The sequence below is a fragment of the Tasmannia lanceolata genome, unplaced genomic scaffold (assembly GCF_043159265.1).
Source record: "Tasmannia lanceolata isolate RefF3 unplaced genomic scaffold, GAP_Taslan_0.1 ptg000007l, whole genome shotgun sequence".
Lineage (NCBI taxonomy): Eukaryota > Viridiplantae > Streptophyta > Magnoliopsida > Canellales > Winteraceae > Tasmannia > Tasmannia lanceolata.
In genome coordinates this window covers 1,176,817-1,189,392 of record NW_027518684.1, presented here as the reverse complement: position 1 = coordinate 1,189,392, position 12,576 = coordinate 1,176,817, and the positions used below count along the sequence as shown (strand labels likewise).

General features: G+C 37.3%; 1 protein-coding gene across 1 annotated transcript in view; it reads left to right on the top strand.

Annotated features, from left to right (window-relative positions):
- Positions 1-12,576, top strand: part of LOC143881347 (calmodulin-binding transcription activator 2-like) — a 28,040-nt gene that overhangs the window by 1,126 nt on the left and 14,338 nt on the right. Inside the window, exons 2-4 of the mRNA XM_077384364.1 lie at positions 2,297-2,416; positions 6,559-6,674; positions 11,303-11,391. Of these exons, the coding sequence (XP_077240479.1) occupies positions 2,297-2,416; positions 6,559-6,674; positions 11,303-11,391 (325 nt within the window). The remainder of the gene's footprint in view (positions 1-2,296; positions 2,417-6,558; positions 6,675-11,302; positions 11,392-12,576) is intronic.

The window sequence follows — 12,576 nt, the reverse complement described above, 5'->3', positions numbered from 1 at the left end:
AGACATGTAAGGAAGAGTTTAAGAAATAAGTTCAACGCGATTGCATGCAAAGTAATAATGAATGACTACCATGTGAATGCATAGAGGTCTTGGAAATATAATATTTTGTTTCGTGTAACGGAAATGTATCTGACACATCAGTATCCAATATCTATAGGTGATAAGCGATGCATATCATATAATCTGTACACCCAACATGCCTTTGCCACACTTGGAAAAATATCTGATAAATCTCGGAAAAGGGTTTATTGTCTTATTTATGAAGCCATTGGTGTGGCAGCTAATTCAGTTGAGTTTGTTGATTACGATTGCCAGAAATCCAACCTAGTCACAAATCTATTCTATAAGTTATGTTGAATTATATAAACTCTTCCAGGATTTCATATTTTAATTCAATTTACTATCAAGAGCAACGCCTTTAAAACAACTATTACAGGCAGTGTTTCAAAACGTGGACATGGGCCAAATCACGACCAAAGCAAATCCTGGTCGACTCGGTGCAGTATGCAGTCAAAGTCTCCGTAGAATCAGTTATAAATTGAGTCATAGGTGTTTTTCTTTTCTGGCGTGGTAAGGAAGAACACAGATTCAGACAATAATTCAGCCCAAGTAGAAGGGAGTCGGCTCGAGCGAGTTGATGGTTGACACAAGGAGTTTTGAAACAGTGATTATGAGTCAAGGAACACGAATGGTTTTAATTTTTCCGGAAATTTCTCAGAATTGACCAAAATATTTCCATTTCCATCCCATTGAAACGAAATCTCATTGAATTCCTGACATGTCATTATTTCTGTCTGAATTCCCGAAATTTCGATTCGACCGAAGCTCCCGAAATTTGATCGGTATTCGACCGAAATGGTTGTTATGACAAAAAATGGAAAGATCATATGATTTCCATTTCATTTTACTTCATTAATGTAAAGAATGTTTTATGGTCCACATCAAAGTAACCTATCTTATGCACTGGAGATCAAATTGGCATGGGACCAATAATACCTCATAACTCTACTCGGTATAGACATAGAAATGGGGTCCTTGGAGCGGAGACTGGTTACTGTACTTTCTTATACTTCATTACATTGTACTTCTTTGAGCTTTGCGAGATAGAAAATGAAATTTTAGGGGTTCAAATGGAGAGGGAACAAGAATGAGCAATTTGAATGTAAGAGAAGGGGATTAGGGTTTTCGGGTGAAAGCGGGTGCGAAAATTTGGGTCTTGGGAATTTCAAATGCGACAAGGTGGCATTTAAGGTTTTTACGATGGAAGATAAGGAGGGTATACAAGGAAGAAGCATTATGAAATAAGGTGAGATAATTGGAATTTCAAATACGACAAGGTGGTATTTAAGGTTTTTACGATGGAGGATAAGGAGGGTATACAAGGAAGAAGCAATATGAAATAAGGTGAGATAATTCACAACTCTTGAATGGTGAGGAAGAAATCCAGATTTTATATAACCTTGCCTCGATGACAATGTATAAGTCTTGAAGAAGGAGAAGCGAGAGAAAGAGAAGGGAGACAGTATCCGTGGCTATGATCTATTCAATACTAAGCAAATATTACTTCACTTATGTATCAATGGCAGGTTCAATGACTAAAACACCCTCAAGTCACGGTAGCAAAATCTCTAACAACCTGCCAATCTTCTCAGAAATGAACTAAGTTGTATGAATCATATTTTGTTGGTTTAAGCTTAGGCTCTGAAAGTTCACGGCAAGATTCTTTGTTGTCATGAATTTGTGGCCAGGGAACTTGTAATCCAATATTTTACCCATTTTTATGTGCTTAATCGTTCACACTATATCATTTTTTCCAATTAGTATTAGAAAAAGAACCAAAACAACAAACCACAACAAGAGATGTTTTCCAGTGGCTAACTTATATCATTGTGCACGCTGCTTTGGAAGGTTATCTGCATCATTAGTTCATGTGAGGATGTGTCTGAAAGAAACCCATTTAACTTTAGTCCTTCCTTACCTGCTGCTAATTATTGAAAGGAATTCAGCTCAATTAGATAGTGAACATAGCTATTTGTAGCTATGAAGCTTATGGATTTAGAGGTTTTTTCCCATTGCATTTAGGGGAATATTATGAATTATAACTTTCCTGCTTATGATCATTTGTCATGTGAATCTGCCTTTTGGTTTCTTTATTTGATTCATTCATGTAGTTCACAAGCCTGAATCTTGGAGTTTTCTGCTACTTAAGGGTTTTTGTAAGCCTGATTTGTGAAGTTTTCTGCATGTTAAAGTAATGGTATAAAGCTTTTGTATGAATTGACTGGGTGCTTTGCAGACATTGAACAAATTCTGGCCGAAGCTCAAAACCGTTGGCTCCGCCCCAGTGAAGTTATTGAAATTCTTCGCAACTACCAAAGGTTTTGTTTGGCACCTGATCCACCTTATAAGCCTCCTGGTAGGTGTCTGTGTATCATTTTTCATTATTTTTGTTTAAGTTTCTGTTAATTTGTTTGATCATACCATAAAGTGTGGACTTTAGACCCTTTTTCGTTGGATAGATACTCAAACATCAATGTTCAGTTCACTTTGTTTTTTACTGAAAAACATTAAAAAACATCAATATTCAGTTTACAGGCCTTCATATCATCACTGTTGTAGAATATTTCTGCAATTTTAGAATTTTTCTATATTAAAGGCTGCAACTTACTCTTTCATGAACTATTCCAGTTCAGCAAGCATTAGTTTCTTGATTGCTTGTAATATACGTTGTGCTTGCAAGTTGCTTTGTTTTTAATCCTCCTACCACCTCCGCCCTCCTCTATCTTTCTTCTTATGCTTACTGCCTCTTTCTGTGGATGGGTTTTTGGTTAATAACCTTTCATTTTGAGTAATAATTTTAATTTCCCAAAAATATGGTCTTATAGTATTGCATTTGTAGAAAGTCAAGGGATTGCTTTTCAATTTTCATATATCGTGGTGAATGTGAAGTTGTACGTTCAGTGGTTTTCAACATTGGGAATGAGTTAGATATGTCTGGCTTGAATTGTCAAGTCTTCTGATATAACTTGTTGAATTGGCTCTTTCATGATATACCTGAATTCCCTGAGTATAATATTGATTAGATATTAAAAAAAAAGTATCTAATTGTGCCAAAAGAAGGAAAATGTAAAAGGCACAAACAAATATCAGAATTTGGGGAAGGCATCATGAGAAATGTCCCAATGTACCAATGCAAAGTACCTATGGAGAAATACATCACAATAAATTGTTGCTCTATATTTCGCCGAAGATGTATTGTAGTTGGTAGATAGATTTGCACTCCTTTTCAAGTGTCCTATCGTAGAGGCTCAACTCCAAGTGGATGGTCTTTGTGTGGAATGAGCGCTAGAAATTGTTCTCCACTGCTTGTGCTGGTTTGGAAACTAATTTTATCTGACCATGGTCCTTTTAGGTTTGGTTGGGTTGGACTAGAATGCTTAATTGATGTAGTATTCTTCTAATATATGAAGTCCATGCTGGATTGGCATGTTGACTAAACCATTAGGATGTATTTCCTCTCACCCTAAACCGCGATACATCCTTATTTATTAGCATTAATAATTTAATATTAGTATTTATTTGCGTAAAATTTTTAACGGTGATATATCCGATAAGTTATCGACAATTACTTCTAAAATGGCCTTTCCTGTTTTAAAAACTATTCTTTTGTGGGTTCCAAGATTTTCTTCTCACTCGATTGATTTCAACTCTCTCTCTCTCTCTCCTCACAACCTCGTTACCCCCCCCCCCCCCCCCCCCCCCCCCCCGGCGCCGCTCGCCTCTACGTCTCTCATTCCCTAACCCCTCCAAAGGGCATTCAGATTTTATGGCTTAGGGTTTTTTGTTCGAGTTTCTATATTCTTTTGTTATAATTGCTAAACAACAATTTTTCTGTTCTCTTGACAGGTATTGGTTTAGGTCATTGGGTAGGTAGGGGAGTGGACTGCTTGTATCTTATCGCAAAACATTGTTTGTACTATTTTTTTACCCTAATGTACTTGTGTCCCAGGGTTTAAATTTCTGTTTCGGTCGCCTAGCAAATGGAATTGGCATCTTATTGCAATCTGATTAGATTGCAATAGGCGATGATTTGACACATGAACATTATGTTAATATCCATCAAATTTTAAAATTTGTATCTAGAGTGGGGCTTCTCACTAGTGAGTCTCATCACTTCTGACATGGTTTGTGGAGGGATTTGGGAAACTTTTAGACTTCAAGATCCAGTCTATAAAATGTTTGCAAGTCTTTGTTTGGCCAATGCTTTACCACTCTCAAATCTTTCTTAATCCAGCCTAGATTTTTTATTACTTACATGTTGTCAGAACATTTGTTGAAATCGTTATTTGTTGCCTGAACTTCATCGAGGTTTTTGTGTGCTAAAATTTTAGAGATCTGAAATTTCGGTGGATCCTTTTTTTTTTTGAAGAATACCGTTCAAATCTACGTGTGGATTGATATATACAAGTGCTGAAATTGCGAGGTCTAAAGTTTTGGAGGAAAAATAAATGATTGACTCGAAAAATATTTTAGCTTTTTTTAGAGTAAGTGAAAATTCTATTTGAAAAAGACTAGCCAAAGCTAGAACAAGCATAATGAAAGAACCAAGGAAATGGAAAAAAAGAAGAAACTTCAATTCGGGCATCTCATGCCACATCCCCAAACTTGCACAAGAAACACCAAAATTATTCAACAAATCGTCTGACCTGTTTCCTTCCCTTTGAGCCTTTGGAGTGAAATTTTTGATGCGAGACTAAAATAAAAAAGATTTGAGCAAAATAAACTAATTAACCCTGGGATTATTTGTTAGATTGTCTTTGAAAATTTCATTACTTTCTCCTTGCATCTGTACCGTAGATGAACAGGATATGGCTGTGTATCTCAGTAGGACTTTGGTTAACTCTTGACTTTATGTTGTTCGCTGAGTAGCTCATTACTTATTCATTTGAAGTCATGGCATTTAAAAATGGTCATGTTGGTGCATGCTGTTCTTACCTGCTTTTTCCTTTCATTTGGTGTTTGAGGGAAATTTCTCAATGAAATTTGACATTAAGAAATCATGTTCCTATGGGAGTTGACCACCTTCAGTAAGATCATTGGTAGCAAGTTGCCTTCATTGAGAGCCAACTTTTGTTTGATTGTGTAGCTAGTAAAGATATTTTATGATGCTTTTGAAGCCCATTTTCCTTTCATTACTAAGATTCTACCAAAGAACAGAAAGGCATGTACTGAAGGTGCAACATAGTTTTGATTTTTTTGGCTGGCATATTTGCCTAGATTTTTTTTTATTGTAGAGCATTGATTTTGTTGATGCAATTGATCACTTGATGGGACTTATGTGAGCTTGATGTTGCCGGGAGTGACATCAAGCCACATTGATTGGTCGAATTTGGCAGACGGACAAGCGGTTGGGGTGCGAAATATTAAAATTTGTGTTTTTTCTTAGAAAATATTTGGCTCTCCTTTTCATTTTATTTCCAGATATAAAAAGAGGAGACATTATGTTTTACTCCATCTCCTATATTTAATAGCAAAACACGCATGTCTTATGGCTTTGACTTGCTTCTGTAGAACCTTATTTTAGTTTCAACTTGCAAGATATTTCCAAAAGGGAATAAGTCAGTTACTCGTGGGAGGTTGTTCTCCACCTGATCCATTGCTTTCATGGTAGAGGCCTGACATAAAATCATCACCCTAGTATGGTCCTATTGATCCTACATCACAAACTGACCTCGTACAGTGGAGTGAAGCATGCCTCCTTTTAAAATGCTTTCAAACAATATAGTAGATTAGATGCAGCATTCGTAGAACAGTAAGTAGTCCCGCATGGCACTTAAATCTGTGTTCTGCTAAATCCTCCCCCCAAATGTATGCTATGGTTACAGATCGGAGCTGATTATCATGTGGGCCCTACCATGGATGGGCTAAGGTAAAACAATTGCATCAATCCTAACTGTCCTATCTGATCACTTGCTTGCAAAACATATGGTTAAAACAGAGAAAAGGCTTTTGTCATTTTAACTTTCTGTTTGCAGCTCACTGATGAGATAGTTAAGCTCATCTATCAGAGATACTTTTGTGCTGTGATGCTTCTGTTGCAGGGCCTTCCGCTTCGAGATTCTAGATCATTGGGGCGTTGTGCCTTGTGTATGGTGGTGATTAGTGGGATGATAATTTGGGTGTCCTCATGAGACACTAAACCAGTTTTCACTTTTCAATATTTTTATTAGTCTTGGACTCTGGCTTTTACTCTTTTTTTTTGAGTTTTCTGCTTTTATTTTAATTATGCAAATGAATATTGGTCTTCATGTTATGCTTTATGTTCAATGTTTTTTAGGTCCCTCATTTTCTCTTCCTTTACTGTTAATATCTTAACAGTAACCATTTTGGTACTTGAAAATTTAATTTTGAACGTATGCTGTATTTTGTAGGCGGTTCTTATTTCTTCCTTCATAAAAAATCTCTTCTATTTTTCTATGAATTTCACAACCAAGCATTTTCTTGTTGGTGCATGTAAACTCTTTTTAAATGAGTTTTAATGGCATTTTGGCTTTATAGGTGGTTCTTTGTTCTTGTTTGATCGAAAAGCACTTCGATATTTCCGTAAAGATGGCCACTGTTGGAGAAAGAAGAAAGATGGGAAAACTGTCCGGGAAGCCCATGAAAAACTAAAGGTGAGCTGTCGTTTCCATTTTTTGTAAGTTATACTTTTATTTGAACAATACATACTTTTGCTCGAAGATGTCTATTCTGCCATTCTGGTTTTTCTTATCAAATTGCAAAGAAAATGGACCTCACAGTCCTTTCCATTTTTTGTAAGTTATACTTGTATTTAAGCAATACATACTTTAACTCAAAGATGTCTACTCTTACATTCTAGTTTTTCTTATCAAATTGCAAAGAAAATGGACCTTGCAATACAACACTTTGCTGCTGTCCTGTTTGGCAACCATGAAAAAATATTCCATGGAATATTAGTGCGGCCAATTGTGAGAGGTGGGCAGAGATAGAGATTTCGCATGCTCTCTCTATGCTCCTCTCTCCACTCCTCTCTTAAGTTCTCCCCCTCCCCAAAGCTCCTTTTTCACAATTTTGCCAACAAATATTCTGTATTGGAATAATTTTTCATGGTAGCCAAACATGGCCTTAAAGTTTTCATGAGAGAATTTATAATTCAAAAGAGCAAAGAGAGAGTTTATAATTCAGGTGGTGATTTGAATTTACTAGCCACCAACTTTTGCACAAGGTTTCAATATATATATATATATATATATATATATATATATATATATATATATATATATATAGCAGAAGAGAAAAGGAGAGAATTATTTGAATTTCTCCCAAAATTCGAATAGAATTACACGTCACTTTTTTTGACTTTTTTTAACAAAGGCACCCATTCAACCCACATATTTTCAATCCTACCCCCCCTCCTTTATGCTTTTTAACAAAGGCACCCATTAAAGCCACATAATTTCAATCCTACCCCCCTCCTTCATGCTTTTGTAATAAAAAAAGTGGACAAAGTCAACATAGTGACATTTTTTCTTTGAAAAATTACGGATTGGGTACATATGTTACATAATACTACGGATTTTTGTGAACATATTGCATAATACTACGGATTCAAGACGTTTTTTCTTTGCAAAATTACGGATTGGGTACATATGTTACATAATACTACGGATTTTTGTGAACATATTACATAATACTACGGATTCGGACGCCTTTCAAAATATTGACGAACCCGATTATTTTTTAATACAGAACGTGTTCATTTAGTACATAATACTACAGATTTCGGGCACCTGTCAAAATATTTCGGGTCCCACTTGAATGCATCGGTTTGGCTATAGATGGTGCGTGAGACCCACCTGTCAAAGCATGAGTGTGAAATACTCCACGCATCAAATGGGAAAGTGATTAACCATTTATATATTTCTCGCCCAATGCACGGGTGTTTTTACTAGTGTGTGTGTGTGTGTGTGTGTGTGTATATATATATATATATATATATATATATATATATATATAGAGAGAGAGAGAGAGAGAGAGAGAGAGAGAGAGAGAGAGAGAGAGAGAGAGAGAAAACGGTTCCTACACATATGTGTAGAGAGTTCTCTACACACTAGCTTAAAATACAGTGGGGGCCCACATTGTTTGGGTGATCCAAGCCATCCATTTTAAAGGCCCTCACATAGATGGGGTGTCTACAAAAACTCAGATCCATAGGATCATCCCAACCCTACGATGTGTGGAGGTAAAATGGACGTCTTTAAACCTTCACAAATTAGTCCATTTTTTGCCTCCACAGTTCGAATGGTTAAGATGATCCTATGGATCTGATTTTTTGTGGACACCCTATCTATGTGAGGGCCTTAAAAATGAATGGTTTGGATCACCCAAACAATGTGGGCCCCCACTGTATTTTAAGCTAGTGTGTAGAGAACTCTCTACACATATGTGTAGGAACCGTTTTCTCATATATATATATATATATATATATGAGAAAATCAAGTATGTGCAGTTGCAGAGATAAGCTATCTGTGCATGGGTATATAAAACACATGTGGCCCCACATTTTTTGGGTGATCCAAAGCATTCATTTGGAAGGCCCTTCCATGGATAGGGTGTGTACCAAAAATCAGCCCTATAGGATCATCCTAACCCTGCCATTTGTGGAGGGAAAAAATGGGCAGAAAGAGTGTCCGCCCATTTTCCCCTCCACCTTTGATTGGGTTAGGATGATCCTATAGGGCTGATTATTGGTACACATCCTATCCATGGAAGGGCCTTCCAAATGAATGCTTTGGATCACCCCAAAAATGTGGGGCCACATGTGTTTTATATACCCGTGCACATATAGCTTGTCTGTGCAGCTGCACATACTTTATTTTCGCTCTCTCTCTCTCTCTCTATATATATATATATAGGGAAAAGGTTTATGAGGTATCGCTCACCCTGAGCAGGCCTCTAAATACCCTATCTCTCATAGTTGGTTGACTCATCCACCTCATTAGTTTTGTAGGTTATAGGTAGGATTATGGTTATGGTTATGGTTATGGTTATGATTAGTGGAGGTTTTCAAATGGATGGCTACTAATTATTTGGGTTATGGTTAGGGTTAGGGTTAGGGTTATGGGTTATGGTTTGTTAGGAACACCTAATCTATGTGAGGTTCTATAGAATGAATGGGTTGGATGAGTGAAGCTACATGGAGATGGTGTTTTATAGGGTAAGTGTCTCTAGTCGGTCGACTAGAGAACCTTCTCTAGTCCGCCTACCAAAAACACAGTGGGCCCACATTGTTTGGATGATCCAAAGCATTCATTTGATAGGCCATGACATAGGTAGGGTGTGCCCAAAAACTCAGCTCCATTGGATCATCCTAACCGTTCGATTTGTGGAGTTTAAAAACGGACAGATTTGTGGTGTTTATATGCGTTCATTTTAACCTCCACAAATCAAAGGGTTAGGATGATCCTATCGAGATGATTTTTTCGGCACAACCTATCTATGTCAGCGCCCATCAAATGAATGCTTTGGATTATCCAAACAACGTGGGCTCATTATGTTTTTAACCTCCACTGTCCATTTTTAACCTCCACAAATCGAAGGGTTAGGATGATCCTATGGAGCTGATTTTTTGGGCACACCCTATCTATGTCATGGCCCATCAAATGAATGCTTTGGATCATCCAAACAATGTGTGCCTACTGTGTTATTTGGTCGGTGGACTAGAGACACTTTTCTCAGATATATATATATATATATATATATATATATATATATATATATATATATATATATGTGAGGAAAGGGTTCCTGGTAACGTTAGCAGGTAAGCTTACCTGCTAACGTTAGCGTAAAACAAGGTGGACCCACATTGTTGGGGGATCCAAAGCACTCATTTGGAAGGCCCTTTCATGGATAGGGTGTCCACAAAAAAATCAGTTCCATTGGATCATCTTAGGGTATCCATTTGTGGCGTGAAAAAATGGACAGATTAGTGGACAAACAGTATCTGTCCATTTTCACCCCCACAAATGGACATCCTGTGATGATCTAATGAAGCTGATTGTTGGTACCCGCCCCATCCATGATGGGGCCTTTCAAATGAATGCTTAGGATCGGCCCAACAGTGTGGTCCACCCTTGTTTTACGTTAATGTTAGTAGCTAAGGTAGCTGCTAGCGTTAGCGGGAACCCTTTCCCCCCCCCTCTCTCTCTCTAAAAATGTGTACCAAAAATCAGCCCTATAAGATCATCCTAACCCTACCATCTGTTGAGGGAAAAAATGGGCAAAAACATGGACACACAGTGTCTGCCCATTTTCCACTCCACCTTTGATTGGGTTAGGATGATCCTATAGGGCTGAGTTTTGGTACAAACCCTATCCATGGAAGGGCCTTCCAAATGAATGCTTTGGATCCCCCAAAAAATGTGGGGCCACATGTGTTTTTGAGCTATAGCTTAGGAACACTTTCCTCTCTCTCTCTCTCTCTATATATATATATATATATATATATATATATATATATATATATATATATATATATATATATATATATGGAGAGAGAGAGAGAGAGAGAGAGAGAGAGAGAGAGAGAGAGAGAGAGATTCACGTATGGGCCTTAGAACTTGGGACAAAAACAGCCACTCCGCCTTTTTGCCCTCCTCTACAAATCTTAATTAAAATATCATTTTTTGCAATTTTAATATATTTGCATCTTGATTTCAACTTAATTATTTTCTTTTCCTTTTTTGATGAATGGTGATTGGTGGATTTGCCTCCTGTTGATTTATTTGAATTACTAGTTCGATGCTCCACTTTTTGTTGTAATAAAAACATCGGCTTTATATTTAGTGCCATCAGTATGACACTCATTGTCCTCTATTGAACTATCTATCCTAGGGCATTTGTACATTATATAGTTTTTGAATTTAAATAGTGCATTGGCAACATGGTGGCTGATAAGTAGGCCCGCTATCCAAGTGATTGACATGAAAATGTACACATCTACTGTCTTTAAAACGCTAATGAACTTAAATAGTGCATTGGCAACATGGTTGCAGATAAGTAGGCTTTCCATCCAAGTGATTGACATGAAAATGATCACTTCTACAGTCTTTAAAACAGACACTTTGCTGTTTATTGTCTATTAAATAACCTCTTTACGGAATATAAAATTAGATTAGGTTTTTGGGTAGAAACTTTCCTTATTTTATTTTGGCACTTTAATTTGTTGAATGCCTATTTATATCTTCCTTTTTGTTTGTAATATGATATATTTATGTAGGCTGGAAGTGTGGATGCCCTTCATTGCTACTATGCCCACGGCGAGGACAATGAAAACTTCCAGAGACGATGTTATTGGATGCTTGATGGGTAAGCTTTGGTTCAATCTCATTGGTTTAACTGTTTGACCATGCCTACTTGTTCGTAGATTATGAAGGTTCATTATCTGTGATGTTTATACTCGTGAACGTTAGTGGTTTCCCACCATGTTGATATTGAAGTGTATTTCATGACCTGACCCCCTTTCCACGGAGTCTTTTATGCAGTAAAACTGGAGTGTTGGTGGCTTGAATTTTGTTTTCTTGATGGGTTTTCAAGAGATCATTAACATCTATGGTCGTGGAATCAAGTCTTGATGTGTTCTTGTCACTTATAAAAAGGGTGGCCCAGTGCACGAGGCTCCTGCCATTGCTGGGTCTGGGGAGGTCTAGATGTACGCAGCCTTACCCCTGCTTTGCAGAGAGACAGTTTTTCCGTGACTCGAACCCATGACCACCAGGTCACAATGGAGCAACCTTACCGATGCGCCAAGGCTCACCTTCACAATGGAGCAACCTTGCCCGTGATGTGTTCTTGTTACTTGTATACCCAAGAATTAGTTGAGTTGCCCATGTCTTTCTTTTTAAAGTCATTCTTGAATATTAACTTGCTATTTTAACTCAAAAAAGGCAGCAACTGTGCACACGTAGATCACTCAAGAGGCCGATGACCAATCCACACACCTTAAGACCCTCGGTCATGGCAGCAGCCAATATAGGAGCAAGTTATATCCACTTAATCAAGACAACATGTAGAAAACACAAGGATGGTTACCCTCAAAATTCATTAATAACGCAGCAGCTAATTGCCACAAATAAAAGAAGAAGGTATACACACAAGTGAGGCAGCAAGTGGATCATTGAGATATGACAGCAGAATAATATTATACGAAATCTAATATGACAGCATATGAACCACTTCATTAGGACTGAAACTAAAAGTTTCGGTTTTGATGTCCACGGAAACAGAAACATTTTGGTTTATGTTGGAAATTTCAGTAGAAATTCCGTAAAATCACCAAAACGTAAGTAAACATATGGAAATAGAATTTTAAGATAAAACTTCAGGAAGTGCTGGAACAAGCACAAATAAACACTGAGAAACCATCACATAAGTGAGACAGCCATCCATAATGGTTTAACAACCTCGACCACCAAGTAACATGAGGGATTGAGTCTCTAGCTCAATGGTCAAGGCTTTGTTCTTTAACCTAGAGGTCGGGGGTTACATCCCAGC